Source organism: Saccopteryx bilineata, chromosome 2 (assembly GCF_036850765.1).
Source record: "Saccopteryx bilineata isolate mSacBil1 chromosome 2, mSacBil1_pri_phased_curated, whole genome shotgun sequence".
In the NCBI taxonomy this organism is placed as follows: Eukaryota; Metazoa; Chordata; class Mammalia; order Chiroptera; family Emballonuridae; genus Saccopteryx; species Saccopteryx bilineata.
Window position 1 is genome coordinate 366555908 of NC_089491.1, and position 20379 is coordinate 366576286.

General features: G+C 40.4%; 1 protein-coding gene across 1 annotated transcript in view; it reads right to left on the reverse strand.

Annotated features, from left to right (window-relative positions):
* MYO1D (myosin ID) overlaps positions 1-20379 on the reverse strand; it is a 366899-nt gene that overhangs the window by 93886 nt on the left and 252634 nt on the right. Inside the window, exon 21 of the mRNA XM_066263321.1 lies at positions 12228-12382. Coding sequence (XP_066119418.1) covers positions 12228-12382 — 155 coding nt within the window. The remainder of the gene's footprint in view (positions 1-12227; positions 12383-20379) is intronic.

Genomic DNA, 20379 nt, shown 5'->3' on the forward strand with positions numbered 1-20379 from the left:
AACCCCTGCGTTGTTCAAGGGTCAACGGTATTATCTGTTCGACAGTGTGAACTTGGACATAGCTATTAAAATTTCTAGCCTGACCTGTGGTGGCGCAGTGGATAGAGCGTCGACATGGAAATGCTGAGGTCGCCGGTTTGAAGCCCTGGGCTTGCCTGGTCAAGGCACATATGGGAGTTGATGCTTCCAGCTCCTCCCCCCCTTCTCTCTCTCTGTCTCTCCTCTCTCTCTCTGTCTCGCCCTGTCCTCTCTAAAATGAATAAATAAATAAATAAAATTAAAAAAAAAATTTCTAAGTTACCTATGTTTTCAATTTTGATGCTCAGGGACAAGAAAACAAAACTACAACCAACAACTGGCAGATTCTAAAGCATTTGTTTCAAAAGCTCAGTTACAAAATCAGCCAAGTTAAACGGGATAAAATACCACCTCACAATAACAATTTAGAAAGAAACCTCTCTAATACCTTCAGAGGAGTTTAACATCCCAATAGGTACAAGATGGAGAAACTTGAATGTGCTAAAGAGACGCCAGTAAGGTTTCAGAGGCGGGTTTAATAGGTATATTAGGAGAAATACTAAATGTTGGCGATAAAGTATCAACCATAGCTATACCAAGATCCAGCAATATTTGCTGTTATTTAGTAGTATATACCAGCGTATCTAAACTGTTGATTTCTGCAGGACTTGGGCACACTAGGTTAAGACTCTCCTGGATGCAAGGATAGAAACCCAATTTCTACCAGCTTAATCTAAGGGAACTTGTTATGAATTAGGACAAGTCATTGATGAAAAGTAATTTGCCAAATTTACCAATTATGCATATTTAACAAAACTGCTTTTTGTTGATCCCCCATTTTTATTGGATGAATTAGCAGGGCCTAGTGTTCTCAAGTTCCCAATTCCCTTAAGTGGACAATTATTTTGTATTCCTGAGCCTCTCTAGGCTAGAAGGTATCTGTCCTTAGGCTTTCTCTCATTGGACAGTTTTACATTATTATTCTTATTTTTTCCCCTATAACCTCTGTGAAAAAGTTCAAATTCATTGGCTCCTACTTACGCTACTTCTCTCCACCAAGTTTTTGCATATTCTGCATCTCTTCTCTGGGGAAAATATCACCCCCTTCCCAACTAGAAAGTCTCCGGACATCCCTGATGACGCAGCTGGATGACCACCTGCTCCATCAGAGTCAGGGGTTTCCCGACTCTCCGGTGCAAAGGGAGCCGGTTCATCCTCTGCGCTCCCACGGTCTGGCCTGCCCCATCGCAGCCTGTGTCAGGCTGGAGAGCGCACGTGCCGTCTTCCCCGTGAGATTAAGAACTGTTTGAGGGAAAGGCCCAAACGGCCCATCTCTGTATCCCTCCTATATCACCCACAGCCAGACCAGGGGGTGCTAGGAGAATGTAGGCTGAATGACAGTATGAAAATGTGTTTGTTTCTGATAAAAGACTTGGTGAAGCTGCTATGCTTACATAAAATCCTGATTCCTATACAGCTGATAAGACTTGAAATAAAACACTAAGAAAACTTTTAAAAAATCTCATTAAGTTAAAGAGTTATTTCTGATACTTTGGAAAAAAAAAATCCAACAAATAGCACAAAGCAGGGTATTAGTCACTAATCATCTGGTAAATTCACGAATACCTCATAGGAAGAGATCTCCATTTTAACATATTTTGCAATGTTTAGTGCTATGGGCCTTTAAAAAGGCAATAGGATTACTCTAAACATACAGTATCTCCCTGCAGAGTGGCTGACAGGATGATCAGTTTCCCAGTACTTTCAGATTTACTCTTTCAACATGAAAAGCCACGACGGCACTGTCATAAAGCAAATAAGTACCTTTGATCTGCACAAACATCCCCAGAGAAATCTCCATCGTCAGAGCAGGTGAAGCCGAGGATGGCTGCAGGCCCTGTATGTCGGCCCCTGCATGTCCTCTAACGCAGCTCTGTCCGCGGCGGCTGCACCTCCAGGCAGATGGGCCCGGCGCAGAACCAGAGAAATGGAAAGTCGTACACGGCTCCTGCCCACAACTGCTAGGACACCTCAGTGCTGATTTTGGCCCTGGCTTTGTCACACTGAGAAGCTTTTAAGATCTCTCTCTCTCTGTCTTTTGTGTACAGCTGATGGGTATGAGTGTATAAATGGGTTTAGTTCATTCTCTAACTTACTTGCTATTTGCAGGTGGGGTTTCCTATCTGGAAATAGGCAGGCAGGTCTAAACTGCAAACTTTTTAGGGTAATGAAAAACCAGTGCTTAGAGTGAGTGATGACTCTTTCTGGGACAAGTCCCGGTGGTGAACAGAATCCTGGTCATGTGCAATTTTACCTGTCAATATCATCTCTTTTCTAACCTCCACCCTCCTTTTTTCTGAAACTCACCCATTCATTCCTCACCCCACCTCTCTTTATTGGGGTAAGAGGGAATGTTTATTTTATATTGTATGAGGTAATAATTTTAAAAACCCAAAGCTTTAGCAGTTTGATTTTTTTTTTTTTTTTTTTTTTTTTTACAGAGAGTCAGAGTCAGAGAGAGGGATAGACAGGGACAGACAGACAGGAATGGAGAGAGATGAGAAGCATCAATCATTAGTTTTTCGTTGCACGTTGTGACACCTTAGTTGTTCATTGATTGCTTTCTCATATGTGCCTTGACCGCGGGCCTTCAGCAGACCGAGTAACCCCTTGCTTGAGCCAGTGACCTTTGCTTAAACCAGATGAGCCTGCGCTCAAGCTGGCGACCTCGGAGTCTCAAACCTGGGTCCTCCGCATCCCAGTCCGATGCTCTATCCACTGCGCCACCGCCTGGTCAGGCTTTTTTTTTTTTAAATGCTACTTTTTGTCACAGTGGTTCAGTAAAACGGCCACATGAAAACATCATGTGCTCCTCTCAGTCATGTGCTCTGTCAGTTCATGAAACCAGTGGGAACTGCACTGGGCTCTAACCTGTGCCCCTCAATAGACTGAAGATGTTGCTCCATCAGATTCTGACATTTACGACTACAGAACAGAAATGAACGCAATCCTAATTTTTCTTCCTTTGTAAGGAAATCTCACCACTTCCCAGTCTGTATACTTAAACACTTTTATAATTATATTTTATTAATTTTTGAAATTAAAAAAAAGGTCATTATAATAAAAAAATAAGGCAACTTTAGATCTTTAGAAAAAGTGCTTTCAGCATGGAAGATTTTCTTCTAGTATGTTTTAAACTACACTGTTTTATTGAATATAAGATGTCTTTTCTGTAAGATGTAGCCTTATTTTGTGTATTGTTAAGAAAAATAACACATTACCCATTATTACTGTAAAAACCCATCAATAAGTTGCATCCCAATTTCAGAGACATTAAGATTTTAAAAACTGTACTTCTGGCCCTGGCCAGTGGCTCAGTGGATTGAGTGTCAGCCCAGCATATGAACATCCCAGGTTTGATTCCCAGTCAAGGCACACAGGAGAAGCAACCATCTGCTTCTCTCTCCCTTCCATTTCCCCTTCTTTCCCTCTTCCCCTCCCACAGTCAGTGGCCTCAAGTATGGTCCTGGTTGCTGATGATAGCTTGATTACTCATGGTGCAACAGCCTCAGGCACTAAAAATAGGTCGGTACTCAAGCATCAGCCCCAGATGGGATTGCCAGGCGGACACTGGTCAGGGTACATGTGAGAGTCTGCCTATCACCCCCTCCCTCGCCTAAAAAAACTAAAAAAACCGTATATAGTGGTACCTTGACATATGAGTTTAATTCGTTTCATGGCCGAGCTTGTGACTCAATTTGCTCATGTGTCAAATCGAATTTCCCCATTTAAATTAGTGGGAATGCAATTAATCCATTCCAGCCCCCAAAAACCACATGAACTTTTTGTTTTATATGCTTTTAAATAAAAAATGTACTTTATAAATAACATACACACACACACATACATAATAAGAGAGAATGTAAATAAATAAACTGGTTCATGAAGTGTATTTACCTTCAAGGTCAGGCGAAGATGTTGGCGGAGGGGGAGGAGATTGGTGGAGGACATTTTCATTTCATGCGCTATTGCTTAACATAACTTACTTTCTACACACCTAATGCTACATTTAATTGCAAAATTTAACTTTCACACTAAGTATGATATGTAACTTTATTGCTAAACTTAATTGCTATTTTTTTACTTTGCTTAATCATCATTTTCTTCACTGACTTTTGCCTTTTTCACCACACTTTCCTCGCTTTCACTTAGAGGCCATTTCAACAAAAACCTTTTTCCATGGAAGTTTGTTTCTTCCTCCCTTTCAGAACGTTCAGCAGGCTATCTAGTGCAGGGTGGTGGAAGTTCCTGATTCAAATATCTGCTCATGACTTAAAGCTTGTCTCTCAAATTGATTGTGATTTAAAGTGCTCATGTGTCAAGGTACCACTGTACTCTTGAAAAAAAATGAAACAAAATCTTACTTTTGCTCAGTTTGCTTCTTTTTCAATTACATCTAATGATTTGAATGTAAACTCTGTTCTCTGTCTTCTACATCTGTCAACTTCTTTTATCCTTGTCTGCTTCCTCTGCATGCTGAGATATTTTTAAACTCTTCTTTCCCATCAGTTCTATTTTCTGCAATACCACCTGTGTCATTTCCACATTTTAAGGTTGATTTTTATTCTTTAATATATTTTTTTCTTCATGCAAATAATTGAAAACTTTTATTTCTCAGCCTGCCCCTTCTCCATTTCAGTCTGCCATATGATCTTTCATCTGTTTATGTAGAATCTATAACTTTTTTTTTTTTTAAATAAATTTTTATTAATGTTAATGGGATGACATTAATATTTCAGGGTACATATATTCAAAGAAAACATGTCTAGGTTATCTTGTCATTAAATTATGTTGCATACCCCTCACCCAGAGTCAGATTGTCCTCCGTCACCCTCTGTCTAGTTTTCTCTGTGCCCCTCCCCCTCCCCCTAACTCTCTCCCTCCCTCCCTCCTGCGTCCTCCCTCCCCCCACCCCTGGTAACCACCACTCTCTTGTCCATGTCTCTTAGTCTCGTTTTTATATTCCACCAATGTATAGAATCATGTAGTTCTTGTTTTTTTCTGATTTACTTATTTCACTCCGTATGATGTTATCAAGATCCCACCATTTTGCTGTAAATGATCTGATGTCATCATTTCTTATGGCTGAGTAGTATTCCATAGTGTATATGTGCCACATCTTCTTTATCCAGTCTTCTATTGAAGGGCTTTTTGGTTGTTTCCATGTCTTGGCCACTGTGAACAGTGCTGCAATGAACATAGGGCTACATGTGTCTTTACGTATCAATGATTCTGAGGTTTTGGGGTATATACCCAGTAGAGGGATTGCTGGGTCATAAGGTAGTTCTATTTTCAGTTTTTTGAGGAACCACCATACTTTCCTCCATAATGGTTGTACTACTTTACAGTCCCACCAACAGTGAATGAGGGTTCCTTTTTCTCCGCAGCCTCTCCAACACTTGCTATTACCCGTCTTGTTGATAATAGCTAATCTAACAGGGGTGAGGTGGTATCTCATTGTAGTTTTGATTTGCATTTCTCTAATAACTAATGAAGCTGAGCATCTTTTCATATATCTGTTGGCCATTTGTATCTCTTCCTGGGAGAAGTGTCCGTTCATGTCCTCTTCCCATTTTTTTATTGGATTGTTTGTTTGTTTGTTGTTGAGTTTTATGAGTTCTTTGTAAATTTTGGATATTAGGCCCTTATCTGAGCTATTGTTTGAAAATATCAGTTCCCATTTAGTTGGCTGTCTGTTTATTTTGGTATCGGTTTCTCTTGCTGAGCAAAAACTTTTTATTCTGATGTAGTCCCATTCATTATAACTTTTTTTTAAAGCAAGAGAGACAGGAAGGGAGAGAGATGAGAAGTATCAACTCGTAGTTGTGGCATTATAGTTTTTCACTGATTGCTTCTCATACGTGCCTTGATCATGGGGCTCCAGCCAAGCCAGTGACCTGGGGCTCAAGCCAGCAACCTTGGGCTTTTAGCCAGAGATCTTTGAGCTCAAGCCAGTGACCATGGGTTCATGTTGATTTCATGCTCAAACCGGCGACCCCACACTCAAGCTGGCAACCTCAGGGTTTTGAATCTGGGTCCTCAGCATCCCAGGTCGACACTCTTATCCACTGTACCATCACTGATGAGGTAATCTATGATTTCTTGAATTTTATTCAGAATACAAATAGCTTCTATAATACGAATTTTCTGTTATAATCCTTTTCAGAAATAGGTTTTTCTTTTAAGTCTACAATCTGCACCTCTCTCACTGCCACTTTATCTCTAGGCCTCATAAATAAGGAGACATCTATTCATTCCTGGTGTTCTCGCACAAAAGGGGCCTGTGGATTCTTCTGGGTTACTTCCTACAGTCTACCTGTTTGTAGTTAGAATCCATTTCTCGGCTTTTAACCTGGAGAGTTTGCTCATGCACACAGCCTCTGGTTGTGGCTTTGAAGTCTTTTACTTATTATGAAGCTGCTGATCTGAGCTGAGGTCCCTACATCTTGCTCCTTTGTCAGTTGAATGACAAGGAGAGTCTGGAATTATTTCTAGTTCTTTAGTTGTTTAAAAAAAATGAAACTAAATGAAAAGCTGCAATCCCCAGTATGCAACCTACCATGGTTCTTTAAGCCCATAGCTCTTTCAGTGGCTAATTTAATATCTTAAAATACCTGTTCCCTTCTGTCTCCAGATGTACTTGCATTGCTTAAAGCTATAACCCTGGAATTAATGCAAGAAGAGGTCTTTATAAAGGGAAGAAAACTGTAAGATAGCTTTTCCTTTCTTTCACACAGAAGGAGGACAAAATTACTACCTTTTGGTGGGCAAGATGCACACTGATCAGCGGGGAAGGGCTAGAGGCATGCTCCAGCCAGGGATCCTACCAGCTGGCTTCGATGGTCAACAATCGAAGACTACCTACTGGGAGCCTTCTGAGTGCCAGGCAATGATCTGAACACTATGGAAACTATAACGAACAACAGAAATAACGTCCCTGTTAACATGGGGCTTATATTCTAATTAGAATATACATGATAAAAAAAATAAACAAGTTACAGGATCAGGTGGAGGTAAGAGCCACATAGTAACATAAAGCAGGGTAGGGGCCAGAGAGTGCTGAGTGGATGAACTGCTATTCTCTCTAGGACATTTAGGGAGTGACCGATGGGGTGACATGTGAGCAGAGGCAAAGGACGTCCCTCTCAGTCGACCTCTGGCTGAGTAACATTTCTGGTTTCCAGTATTACGAAGAGTTGGCATCTCTTTTCTCGTGTATCACCATTGGAAGGCAGAGGAGGGGGAATTGCTGCCACCATAAATCAGATGCCTTCAAGGATTATGATTTTAAATGGCCCAAATACCCAACTAAAGGCATGGGCCATAATCTAATCAAGCAAATCTCTATAGTTGGCTATCTACATTATTTTCAGCTATGTTTATTTTACTGACACATTTTTCATTGGAATTCGAACTACTATGATTAGGAGCCAGGCATTCAAAGAAAGCAGTCTGGAACTACAGGTCAAAGGCCATGCAAACATACATTCAGGGTCAGGGACAGAAGTGCAGGGGACCCAGACGGCAGCAGCAGGAAGGCGGTGAACAGCAGCGGTGCCGGGCAGGAAGGGCCAGGAGCAGAGGCCTTTGGGAGGTGGCCTCCCTCCTCGCTCCCTCCACCTCTGGTGGGGAGGCCTTATTTCCTCTGACCCTTGTATTCTCCCGGCTGCAACCAATGGCCTACTTTGCATCTACCCATGGTTTTAAGGGCAAGTTAAAAAGAACACAAGCAAAATACAGCAGAGAAACAGGTCAGGTGTTCAGTTAAACTCGGTAACGGTGCTCCTTTAATGAAGCAGATATTCAGGATACTGCTTATGAAAAACAAGAAGCAGATGGCACTGACTTCTGGCTTTCATCCACAGAAACAGAACAGGAAAAAAAAAAAAGTTCCTATGCCCGAGACTGGGGTTACACTGAGGTTTCCAGCATCCAGACAGGCAAATGCCTGGACAGCTGCTTAGGGCAGATGGGTCCTTTGACAGCTGAGTATCATCGAGTTTCTGGTGACTCTGGTTAGGGCAGCCAGTGTCAGGCCATCTGCTTGCTAGTGGGCAGAAGAGCTCACGACCAGCAGGTAGACACTGCTGAGGATGAGGTACAGAAGTCAGACATTTCCGTAACCTCTGCAGAGCAAACCTCCGGCACAGCCACCACAGGAAAGGGAACCCGCTCTAAGTTCACGTGACATCTACAGGGGGACCCTACAGAACAGTGTGATTCCAAGAGGTTTTGTTTGGCATTATTTCAGGGCATCCGAATGCCACGAGATAGATCACACACTTAGAAAGCCCCTTTGTTCTTTTCTACTTTTCTAAACAGGAAAACAACCATGAATTTAAAGCCATCTATAATATGCCTAAAAACTAGCTGCCATTTGTTTATCATTAAAATGAAAAATTTTTTTAGATAAGTCACATATATTTACTGCAAAAAATTTACAGTGAAAAATAAATCTCCCTCCTACCTTTCTCTTCCAGTACCCTGTCTCCCCTCTTCCTCTCCAGAGACAAATATTGTTACCCATTTCCTGCATTTTTTCCAGAAATAGTCTATAATATACACAATAATATGTATGTCTTTATTTATATAAATATAAACATATATATATATCCTTATGATTATATTTAAAAGGAACAAAGGCATATTAAAGGCACTGAGAAGTACTGTAGGAAAGAAACCTGTTTAACTCATTAACAATATCCGAAATGTGCTTGACTTGGGGCCCCCTGCTTCCTCCCTTGCTGTCGTTTCTGGTCTGTGGAATACAGCAGGACTCGCTTGTACGGATGTATCAGGTGTGTCTGGATGGTGTCTGTTCAGATCGGTCTGTGCTTTAGCTGTTTTGGTTTTTAATATAAAGTTTATCCTACAATTTTCTTTTTTATTCACCTGCCTTTCTATTTTTTTTTTTTTGCTCCTTATTTTCATATTGCTTATGTACAGTTCTCTTGCTGTTTTCTTTCTGGTTTATTACTTGCTTTGTGTGGGGGGCAGAGGTTTGCTGAGAGTTCAGCCCTCGAAGAGGTGAGGTTATCATCTAGGGCTGCCCTACCGTTTCAGTTCAGTGGGGACCTTACCTCATCCTCTCTCCAAACCGCAGCACCCTCTGCCTGAGGCCATGTCTTCTCTGAGCGGAAACACTCTTCCTCTTCCCCTCCTTACACTGCTGGGGTCAGCGTAACTTAGACGTTTCCTTAGGCCCAGGCACTCCTGGTTACGGTAACCCTGGAGCCCTATCTGCTCACTTGATTTTAACCTGCAGCTGCTGGTTTGCCCCTTAGTTGTTCCTACTCCTATTTAACTGAAGGTTTATTCATTTTGTTTGCATGTTTACTTATTAGGAATAACTTATTAAATCTTATCAAATAGTATTGTTGTCTTCTTTTAAGAACTATTATATATGACTACTATAGATCAATAGACCTTTCTTGTATTCGCAGGATATAGCCTCGTTGGTCATGATGCACTAATCTTTTAAAAAACTCTTGGATTCAATTTTGGGGCATTTTATTTAGGATTTAAAAAAATGAAATTGGACTATGATTTTCTTTTCTTGTGTTATCCTTACCTGTTTTAGATAATAGTGTTGTGCTAGCTTAATACAATGAGATACTCATTTTAAAAAACTTTATTTCCCCCTCTTCTCTTTGAAACTTGGCAGGAATTTTGCTCATAGTCTTTAAATCCTAATCCTTTTTCCTTACAATTTTTCATGACAACCACTCCAGTTCTCATCTAGTCTATCCATAGTATGCTTTTTTTATGAGACCTTTCCTCCCAACTTCTAACTAGAGGACTTCTCAGCACGCACTTTAAGGAAATTATGTGGAAGATAAATAACTGATCTGAACTTAAATCCCTCTCACCTTTGGAGTTTCATAATTAACCCCATGGATAAACATGATTACGTCACACTTCCTTATGTTTGTAAAACACACTCTGTTTCTCAAAGTCACACTAATGATATAACACTTGATAATACAGGGAAAGAGGTAGGAAAAAACAATCAAATTGATCTTTCCTCAAGATGTCAACATCAAGTTGATAACTAGAACTCCAAGTCAAAATTCCAAGCCTGAAGTTTCTTGGGGCAGGAAAGAGGGATTTTGTCTCTTATTTGTACTTGATCACTTAATTCCTAGGACAGAGATATCAAGAGTAAACTATAAAAATATCTAACAACTTGACAGCCTTCTCTGTCTTCCATTTATAAATTTTAAAGACACTTAAAAATCTTACATCTACAGGGTGGGGCAAAAGTAGGTGTATAGTGGCGAGTATGCAAATAACAGTTTATTCTTATTTTACTATTTATTGATTATTGTACTATTTTCCAACCTCACAACCGGAAGCCTACTTTTGCCCCCAGCCAATAGTCAAGATTAGAGGGAATGCACCTAGGAAACATATCTGAACATGCATGTGTTAGGGAAGAGGGCAACGATGGATTCTAGGGCCAGATTCACATCGTTTGCCACTTGTAGAGGCATTTAATGGGGGTTGGAATTTGCTAAACAAGGTCCAGATTGAGAAAAAATATTTAAATTTCCCAGGCAAAACTATTCATTAGTCCAGGCATCCAAATTAAAATCCCTTTAATGGTCCATATTTTGCTGTAACTAAATATTAGGAGCAAAATAAGCCTGCTTATCTGAGTTATAAGTTTTACTGTAGCAACGCCTTCTCCATGTCTCCCTTCCAGTCTAAACTCTCCAATATTTCTCTTCCCCTTTATTATTTATTATTTGGCAGATGAAAGGGAATTTTTCAAAGGCCCATATGTTTGTTATTATTTTTTAGTAATTCCTTATTTAGAGTCTTATTTTTTCCACCAGATGACCATTAAATGTTATTTTATTTATAGCATTTAAAAGCCTTTAACTATGCAAAATACTAAAAGATCTATTTTGATCTAGAATACAAGGTTTAATAAAATAAATGGTCTGTGCAGTGCACTTCTAAAATTATACTCCATACATTTATCAGCAAAGATAGACACAGCAGAATTAGGTGTGTGGATATCTGGTTGTAAGTGCCTTTGTTTAGCTAAAGAAGCCATGTCTAAACCTGAAGAGTAACCAATACTAATAAATACTCGGTTACTTCTGGCAACTTAGGAACCGTCTCTTAGGAAGGAGAGGAACTAGATGAGGGGCTCCTCTCTTAGTCACTGAGTTTTGAGGAGTGGTCTCCCAGCGTCAGGGTGTTGGGGAAGCAGAGATAGTTTGCTACAATGGGAAAACCATCTGACTCTGGTGTCCGAGAAATACCCTACCCCAGTGGTCAGCAAACTCATTAGTCAGCAGAGCCAAATATCAACAGTGCAACGATTGAAATTTCTTTTGAGAGCCAAGTTTTTAAAACTTAAACTATATAGGTAGGGACATTGTTATTAACTTAATTAGGGTACTCCTAAGCTGGCCTCTGCTAAAAACGTCCTCAAATCTGATTGAGCCGCATGTGGCTCGCGAACTGTGGTTTGGCGACCACTGCTCTACCCTAAGTACTCCATGACCTCCTATGGGAAGAAACACTCCATCTCTGAAACGACTCCAATAAATAACCAGACAATATTACTCCCCTGCTCAAGTTTCCACTCCCTGGTGCCCATCACCTTCAGGATCTCTCTCTGTTTCTTTTTCTCACGTCTGTTCCCAACACACACACACACACACACACACACACACACACACAATAAATACCTCAGATCTCATCTGTGTTTGCTATGAAGTTCTCAGAATGTGCCTTGTTCCATCACAACTGCGTGTTTTTGTAGAGGTTGGACCTACATGCCACTGTAAATCTCCCTTCTAATTGGTTTACATTCATAGTAGACACACTCACTGATCGTATTTGGGGTAAACGAGAGATGTGACAAATACACTTGTACTGGCAGTGAAGAAATCACCATTGAGAAATCTCTCACTGCTGTTCATCATGAGGCTGGACAAGGACAGGACCGTTCCTAATCTTGAGACTAAGCCCGGGTGCTAATTTTGCCTTCTGCAAAATAGATCATGTAAGTTGTCCTTGTGAAGGAAAATAACTCAATGCACTATAATTGGCATAAAACAAGGTCGGTGAGAATTATGAGTAAAGATTTCATAGGTTTAACACTTGTCTTCGTTACAAAAATCAAACTTTACCTCTTGAAATGATTCACCAGGACTCCAACAAGCTCTCCAATTCGATTCTCATGGGTTGGCTGCTTGCTGAAGAGGCAGACGATGAGGTCTTTGTTGTCTTTTGTGTGGAACACTACAAGTTGGTCCTTTCCATTGGAGACACTCAGACCAGTCAACTGCAAAGAGACAGAGTGTGGAAAACTATTAGGTGGGTTCTCAGAGAAATAAATGTAAAAATACATCATGTAATTCAATAATACATTTTTTCTCAGTATCCTGATGACTTTAATTTTTATCAAGTTTCATGGAACAAGCAGATGGAAAAAAATAAACATTAATAAAATTGAAAACAAAAACAACAGAAAAAATATGAAACAAAGAGCTGATTCTTTCAAAAGAGTAGTAAAACTGCTAAACTTCTAGTCTAAAAGAATAAAAGAGAGAAGATCTAATTATCAATATGAGAAATGGAAGAGGGGCTATCATTACAGACCACATAAACATGAAACGAATAATAAGAGAATATTTTCAACAATTCTATCTACATAAAAATTCAACAACTTAGATAAAACCAAATAATTCCTTAAAAGCCACAAACTACCATTATTCACCCCAAAAGAAATAGATAATCTGAATACTGTTATATCTATAAAAGAAGTTAAATTTGTTTGGGTGATGGGCACATAACACAATCAATAGTTCAAATGCTATAGAAAAGTTTACCTGAAACCTATGTTCTCTTATTGATCAATGTCACTCCATTGAACTTAATTTTCTAAATGAAATTTAAAAAAAAAAGAGAGAAAACTCCAGGCTCAGATGATTTCACTGGTGAATTCAACCAAACATTTAAAGGAGAAATAACACCAATTCTCCATATCTCCTCTTAAAAATAGAGGGGAAGGGAACACTTTGTAATTCATCTATGAGGTCTGTAACTCATCTATGAGGTATGCTGGTACCAAAAATAGAAAAGGCGGTAATAAGAAAGCAAACCACAAACCAATATTAAATCTCCTTCATGAATATGGATAGGAGAATGGCCAACAGATTAACAATTCGAATCCAGTAATATATAGAATAAATAATAATTCATGACCAAGTGGCATTTATCTAAGAAATGAAGCTAGTTTCAATATTAAAAAAATTTTTTTTATTCAGTGAGAGGAGGGGAGGCAGAGACAGACTCTTGCTTGTACCACAACTGGGATCCACCAGGCAAACCCACTAGGAGGCAATGTGCTGCCCATTTAGGGCATTGCTCTGTTGCTCACCAACTGAGCTCTTCTAAGTGCCTGAAGCGGAGGTCATAGAGCCATCGTCAGCACCCAGGGCCAACTAGGTCCCATCAAGCCTTAGCTGCAAGACAGGAAGACAGAAAGAGAGAGAGAGAGAGAGAGAGAGAGAGAGGTGGAGAACTAGATGATGAATGCTTCTCCTGGGTTCCCTGACTGGGAATTGAACCTGGGACATCAACACGCTGGGCCGACACTCTACCACTGAGCTAATTGGCCAGGGCCCAATGTTCAAAAATCAATCAATGTGATCCATCAGAGCAACAAAATAAAAAACAAAGTAAAAAACATAGTCACATGATTATATCAACTGATGCAGAAAACACACGTTCAACATCCATTCATGATAAAAATCTCTCAGCAAATCAGCATTAGAAGACTCAATCTGATAAATGACATCTACAAAAACATAGCAGCTAACATACTTTGTGGTAAAAGACTGAATATTTTCCCCAAAGATCAGGATTGATGCAAGTATTTCCACTGTCACTGCTGATGTGTAAAATCAGGCCAGAGCTGTATGGCAGGTTTAAAAATTTTTAAAGGCATACAGGTTGAAAGGGAAGAAACAAATGCCTCTCTATTCAGATTATATAACTGTCCACATTGACAATCCCAAAGAATCTATAAAGTAGTTCTCAGCACTAGTAAGTGGGTTTAGCAAGGTCGCCGGATTCAAGGCTAACATACAAAACTATTTCTATAAACTAGCAATAAATAATTAAATACAGACATTTAAAAACAAAACCATCCACAAGTCCAAAACCAAAAATGCTTAGATATATATAAATCTGACAAAACATGTATAAAACCTGTATGCTGAAAACTACATGTCAATGAAAGAAATGACATTAAAATGCTGATGAAGGTTCTAAAAGAAAAATCTAATAATAAAATACAGTAAAATATTTTGTTCATGGATTGGAAAACTCAAAACTGTTAAGATGCCAATCTCCCTCAAAGTGATCTATAAATGTAATACAGTCCCAATCAAAACCCCAGTAGGATTTTTTGTAGATACCAACAAGCTGATTCTAAGATATGCATGGAAAGGCAAGGGAACTGGAACAGCCAGAACAATTCGAAAAAGAATGCAGTTGGAAGACTCATAGTAGCCCCAATTTTTCTTCTTTATTATGATAAAAAGCTACAATCATAAAGACATGTAACTGTCAAAGGGATTGTCAAAGGGGTTACTGATAACATAGATTAGTGGAACAGAATGGCGAGTTGGAAATAGAGCCACACAAATATGGCCAATTGATTTTTCACAAAAGTGCAAAGGCAATTCAATGGAGAAAAGATAAGTGGGCCATTTGGGTAACTTGGAACATTTGGACATTCATGTACTTTAAGAAGAAAACATAGGAAAAATCCTCTGTGGCCTTGGATTGAGCAGAAATTTCTTAGAAACACCAAAAACATAACCCATAAAAGAAAAAAAAAATTGTTAAACTGAACATCAAACTTAAAACCCTCCTTTGAGAATGAGACTGGTAGGAAAATGAAAAGGCTAATGACAGACTGGGAGAAAATATATCTGATAAAGAACTTTGTCCAGAATATATATATTAAAAAAATGCTTAAAACGAAACACTAAGAACAGACAATTTAAAAATGAGCAAAAGATTTGAAGTCACTTCCCTAAAGACAAATGGGTGACAAATAAGGACATGAAAAGATGTTCAACTTCACTAGTCATTAGATTAGGGGAATGAAAATTATAACTATAATGAGATACCATCTCAACCTATCCGAATGGCCTAAGTAAAAACAAAACGAAATGAAATCGCTACAAGAAGAGTGACAATACCAAATACTGGTGAGGATGCGGAACCAATAGAACTCGCATACGTTGTTGGTAGGAATGTAAAATGGCACCATCACTGGGAAACCAGTTTGGCGGTTACACAAAATGTTAGACACCAAATGACTGCATAACCCAGCAATCTCACTCCTAGGCTTTTATCCTAAAGAAATAAAACCTTATGTCCACACAGAAAACTTATACATGTATATTAGTAACAGCTCCATTCACAATGGCCAAAAACTGGAAACAACTGAAACATCCATCAGTAGGTTAATGGATAAATGTCTTTGTTTGATATTTATTAATCTTTACAATGTTCACTGATATATCTATACACTGGAGTGCTATTCGGCAATAAAAAGGAATGAACTAATGATACAAATTATTGGTATCAATAACACGGAGATATTTCAAAGGCAATATAGAAGTGAAGCAGACAGTCTCAAGAGGTTACACATTGCATGACTCCGCTTGAGTGATATTTTCTAGAAGACAGAACTCTAAGGATGTAAAACAGATCAGTGGTTGTGAGGGTTTGGGGACCAGGGGGAATCAGGTACAAGGGAGTTTTGGGGGAGGGTTGTGGATGATTCTACATCCTGTCTGGTGCTTGTTACACAAATTTATACATGTGTGAAGACCCACAGACCTGTAAACCATCACCTCTACCAAAAGCCAATCTTATTTCTGCTCTGTAAATATAAAAAACACAGCTCCTTGATTGTTTGGGTCCCTAGTAGTCTATTGTGGTCAGGAAAGCAAAAACCGAGTGACTTCTCCCTCTGTGGTTTGTTTTTCAGTTGCAGAAAATACCCAAGTGCCACCTCCTGGCCACCACAGGTGCTGTCAGTTTAGTTTAGCAATCGATATGGTCAGGGTATCCACTGGGACCATGCAGGGCCGGGTGGCCCAGGGTGGGCATGAAAGCACCCCCAAAGGCTATTCTAAGGGGACTCATAATCCAGTGGATCACCAAACAACTTGAAAGTTCATACATTTGGAAGGTCGGTGAGATCCATGCCCGCACTTTACTGATAGAGAAACTGAGGGTAAGTAAAGTTAGCTGACATGCAGACCTTGGAACAGGACCTCAAGCCGGCAGACTAACCCAGACCCGTGTTCTTTTCCACAGCCAGCGTTTCCAAAGATCAGGTACAAATGAACATAAGCTGTATAAACAAGTATTCCCAAGTATCAAGTTTCATAGGTGAGTTTATTAGATTGATTTGAAAGAATGTCAGAGTCAGTGCTTAATGGAGAGAGAGAAAATACTCAAGGAATTAGAAGTCAGCTCACAAACCTATGCAGATCATGGGCTTTCTGAGGACACTGGTAAGAGAATAAATCAATCTTTCTGCCACTTAGATGCATCCCATCCAGCTGACTTTGAGATGATTAAAAGTTAACATTTTCATTTTTTCCCCTTCTTTTTCAAGTGCTAGGAGGGGAGACAGAGACAGACATGCACCCTGATCTACCCGACAACCCTCATCTGGGGCCATGCTCACAACTGAGCTCTTTTTAGTGCCTGAGGAGGAGGCTCCAGCTTAGTGTGGGCTCAACTGGTTTGAGCAAAGCTCACCAGCTTGGACCCAAGGTCGCTGGCTCCAGCAAGGGGTTACTCGGTCTGCTGAAGGCCCACGGTCAAGGCACATATGAGAAAGCAATCAATGAACAACTCAGGTGTCACAATGAAAAAACTGATAATTGATGCTTCTCATCTCTTTCCGTTCCTGCCTGTCTGTCCCTATTTATCCTTCTCTGACTCTCTCTCTGTCTCTGTAAAAAAATAAAAATAATTGAGCCATGGCTGTGGGGGGGAAAGAGAGAGAAAGAGAGAGAGAGGGAGAGAGAAGGGGAGGGATAGGGGTAGAGAAGCACATGGTTGCTTCTCCTGTGTGCACTGACAGGGAATCGAACCCAGGACATCCACGTGCCAGGCCAATGCTCTACCACTGAACCAACCAACCAGGGCCTCATTTTCATTTTTAAGAACATTTTATGTCTGTGGTGCTTCACTCTCATTTGATTATTTTATATACAAAATTCAAAACTGAATTTATGTGGCACTTCCCAGGAGAGCTTGACTGGAGTTTGACAGAATGAGAATTCTAACAGCGGTCACCCTGCCAGCATGTCCCAGGGGTGTCAGCTGCAGGGGTTCAGGGACGGAGACTTGGCAGGGAATGCTGAAACCATCCAGAGAGAGGATCCCTTCCCAGGTGCCACCTGGGCCAGAGGAGAGGAGCCCGTGAATCTTCCCTGGGCCACCGTCCCACCTCCGGGTGAGGGCTTCTCTTCCCGACTCTCCCTATTCCAGCCGGCCTGGGTGGCTTTGTGCTGCTGTCCACAGGTCCCCTTCACGGGTATGCTCAGGCCTGTGGGCACGCCTGAGTCCCGGAGGGAAAGAGGGAAGCAGCACCTGGCACCTTGTGCTGCACAAATAAAGGAAAGCTAAGCCCCTGCCTTTGCCCAGGCGGATGACGGCATCTAGAATGTCTCCTTTCACTCCGGGAGACTGGACGGTAAGTAGGGCAAGCGGTGGAGTAAGAGATGACCTGGGTGTTAATCCCAGTTTTACCGGGTGATTCTGAATGAGTCATTCAATTTCTTGAGGCTTCTCTCTCCTTTTCTGCAAAATGATGACCTCCCGCTAGCTGCCTGGTCTACCTTCTAAAATTGTGGTACAGATCAAACAGGAGCAACTTAGGGTAAAAAAGAGAAAGAGGCAAACGCCCTCTGCCTTCAAGGGTTTCTACACTCTAATAAGAGAAGATATGGCAGTAATATCCGAAAACTTGATGGTTGTACCACGCAAAGGGAAGGTATTTGCGGAAATCCATCAGGTAGGGAAGGGGTCACTACCTCAGTCATCTTTGGGCAGCCCCAGCACACAAATAAGGTTCTCTGAACAGAAGTGAAACTCATTGAGGCTTTTCCCTATCAGTTGCCTTCTTATTTCTCATCATCTGTGGGAACTCTATGCTATGATAAATCTAAACCTACTTCTTCTTTGGTCTTGAAGATTTGAACAGTGTAGATACAGTGTCTGATTACAAGCCATCGCACTTCTCAAGCCTCCTCAGTGAGCGGGGCCACGCGGTGAATACTACGAGCCCTGGAGAAGAACGGGCAGTTCTGAAGGGAGCGGCTGGTCTGAGGATCCAGGGCAGAGGTCCTCCTTTGCCAGGGAGTGAGTGCACGAAAGCAGAGAGAACCAGAAAACAAAATCCCGACCTTGGGTTCTCACTTAGGAACTAAGTGTAAAACAGACCAATATTAGAAGTGAAATAATTCTAAAAAATAAACATGATAAATTGAAAAAAATAAAGGAAGCAGTAATGAAATAGATACTGCAAAAAAAAAAAAATCAAAGGTTAGTTGAATAAAATTTCTCAAGGTCAAAGATTTGAGTCCTTAGATAGAAAGGCGTCACAGGCACCAGCCCAACTTAACAGGGAACCACGTGGAAATGTAGCCCAGAGGAAGTTCCGAGTTTCTAGAATAAAGGGAAAGAAATCTTCAGGTATCCAGGCATAAAAAATAAGTTACTACCCAGGAAAGTAATATTCAGGCTTACACACTTTTTAAAAAAAGCTGTTTCTTCTGTCTGAAAAGATAGAAAAGTATAGGAGAGGAAGAGGAAGAAAACAGTAACTTTGTCATTATTCATAGGAGGCTGGAAGTAAGTGCATTTTATTCTTGGTATTGATTAAAAGAGATTAAACATTTAACAGTAACCATTATTAGAATTAAGAAGAACGTATACCTTTCTAATAATTAGTAAAAAAGAGAATAAAATGACCAAACATAGCACTCAAAAGAAGCAGCAACCCTGGCTGGTTGCTCGGGCTGTTAGAGCGTTCTCTCACTATGCAAAGGCTGCTGGTTCAACCCCAGGTCCGGGCACATACAGAAACAAACAGGGTTTCTGTCTCTCTGTCTCCCTGTCTCTCTTTCCCTTCCTTTTTTTTTAAAATCAGTAAATATTTTAAAAAGAAATAGCATGGAATTATCAAAAAGCATTTAAATAACATTATTAAATTTAAGAAACCCCCCTGCCAGTTTCTATAAAAAATGTGAATGGGATACAACTTCTTTATTGGATGAAGAAGGTTCACAGATTAGATCAAAAGCGAATTTAACTATACTCTGTTTAGAAGAGATGCATCTACAATAAAAAGACACAGAAGGGCCCTGGCCGGTTGGCTCAGCGGTAGAGCGTTGGCCTGGAGTGTGGGGGAACCGGGTTCGATTCCCGGCCAGGGCACATAGGAGAAGCACCCATTTGCTTCTCCACCCCCCACCCCCTCCTTCCTCTCTGTCTCTTTCTTCCCCTCCCGCAGCCAAGGCTTCACTGGAGCAAGGATGGCCCGGGCGCTGGGGATGGCTCCTTGGCCTCTGCCTCAAGGCGCTAGAGTGGCTCTGGTCGCGGCAGAGCGACGCCCCGGAGGGGCAGAGCATCGCCCCCTGGTGGGCGTGCCGGGTGGATCCCGGTCGGGCTCATGCGGGAGTCTGTCTGACTGTCTCTCCCTGTTTCCAGCTTCAGAGAAAAAAAAAAAATACAAAAAAAAAAAAAAAAAAGACACAGAAGGTCACAAATGAAAGGATGGAGAAAGATGTACCAGAAAGAAAGTCAGGATGGGAATAGTAATAATAGATAAAGTAAAATTCAAGGTAAAAAAACCCACAACATTTTTTTTTTGTTTTATATTTTACAAAAAGTATAACCTAAAAAATAAAAACTACCGGTCTTCATTCACTAAATAACATGGCACGGAAACATATAAAACACAAACTGTTCTAATACAAGAAGAAATGGACTGAATCATGATTTTAATGGGTGACCCCGTCTTTGGCAGTTTAAGAAGATAAAAAACAAATGGGTGTGGAGAGAGACTGAATAATCAACAGAACTGATTAGTAATGATAAAGAACTTTTACATTCATTTATTATGGTTCCTAAAATATTTATACATATTTGTTATATATTAGCCCTTAAGGTCACACCTCTCTCCCAAAGACAAGAAAGAATATGCACTGGTCACATTCTATAATTACAGTGCAA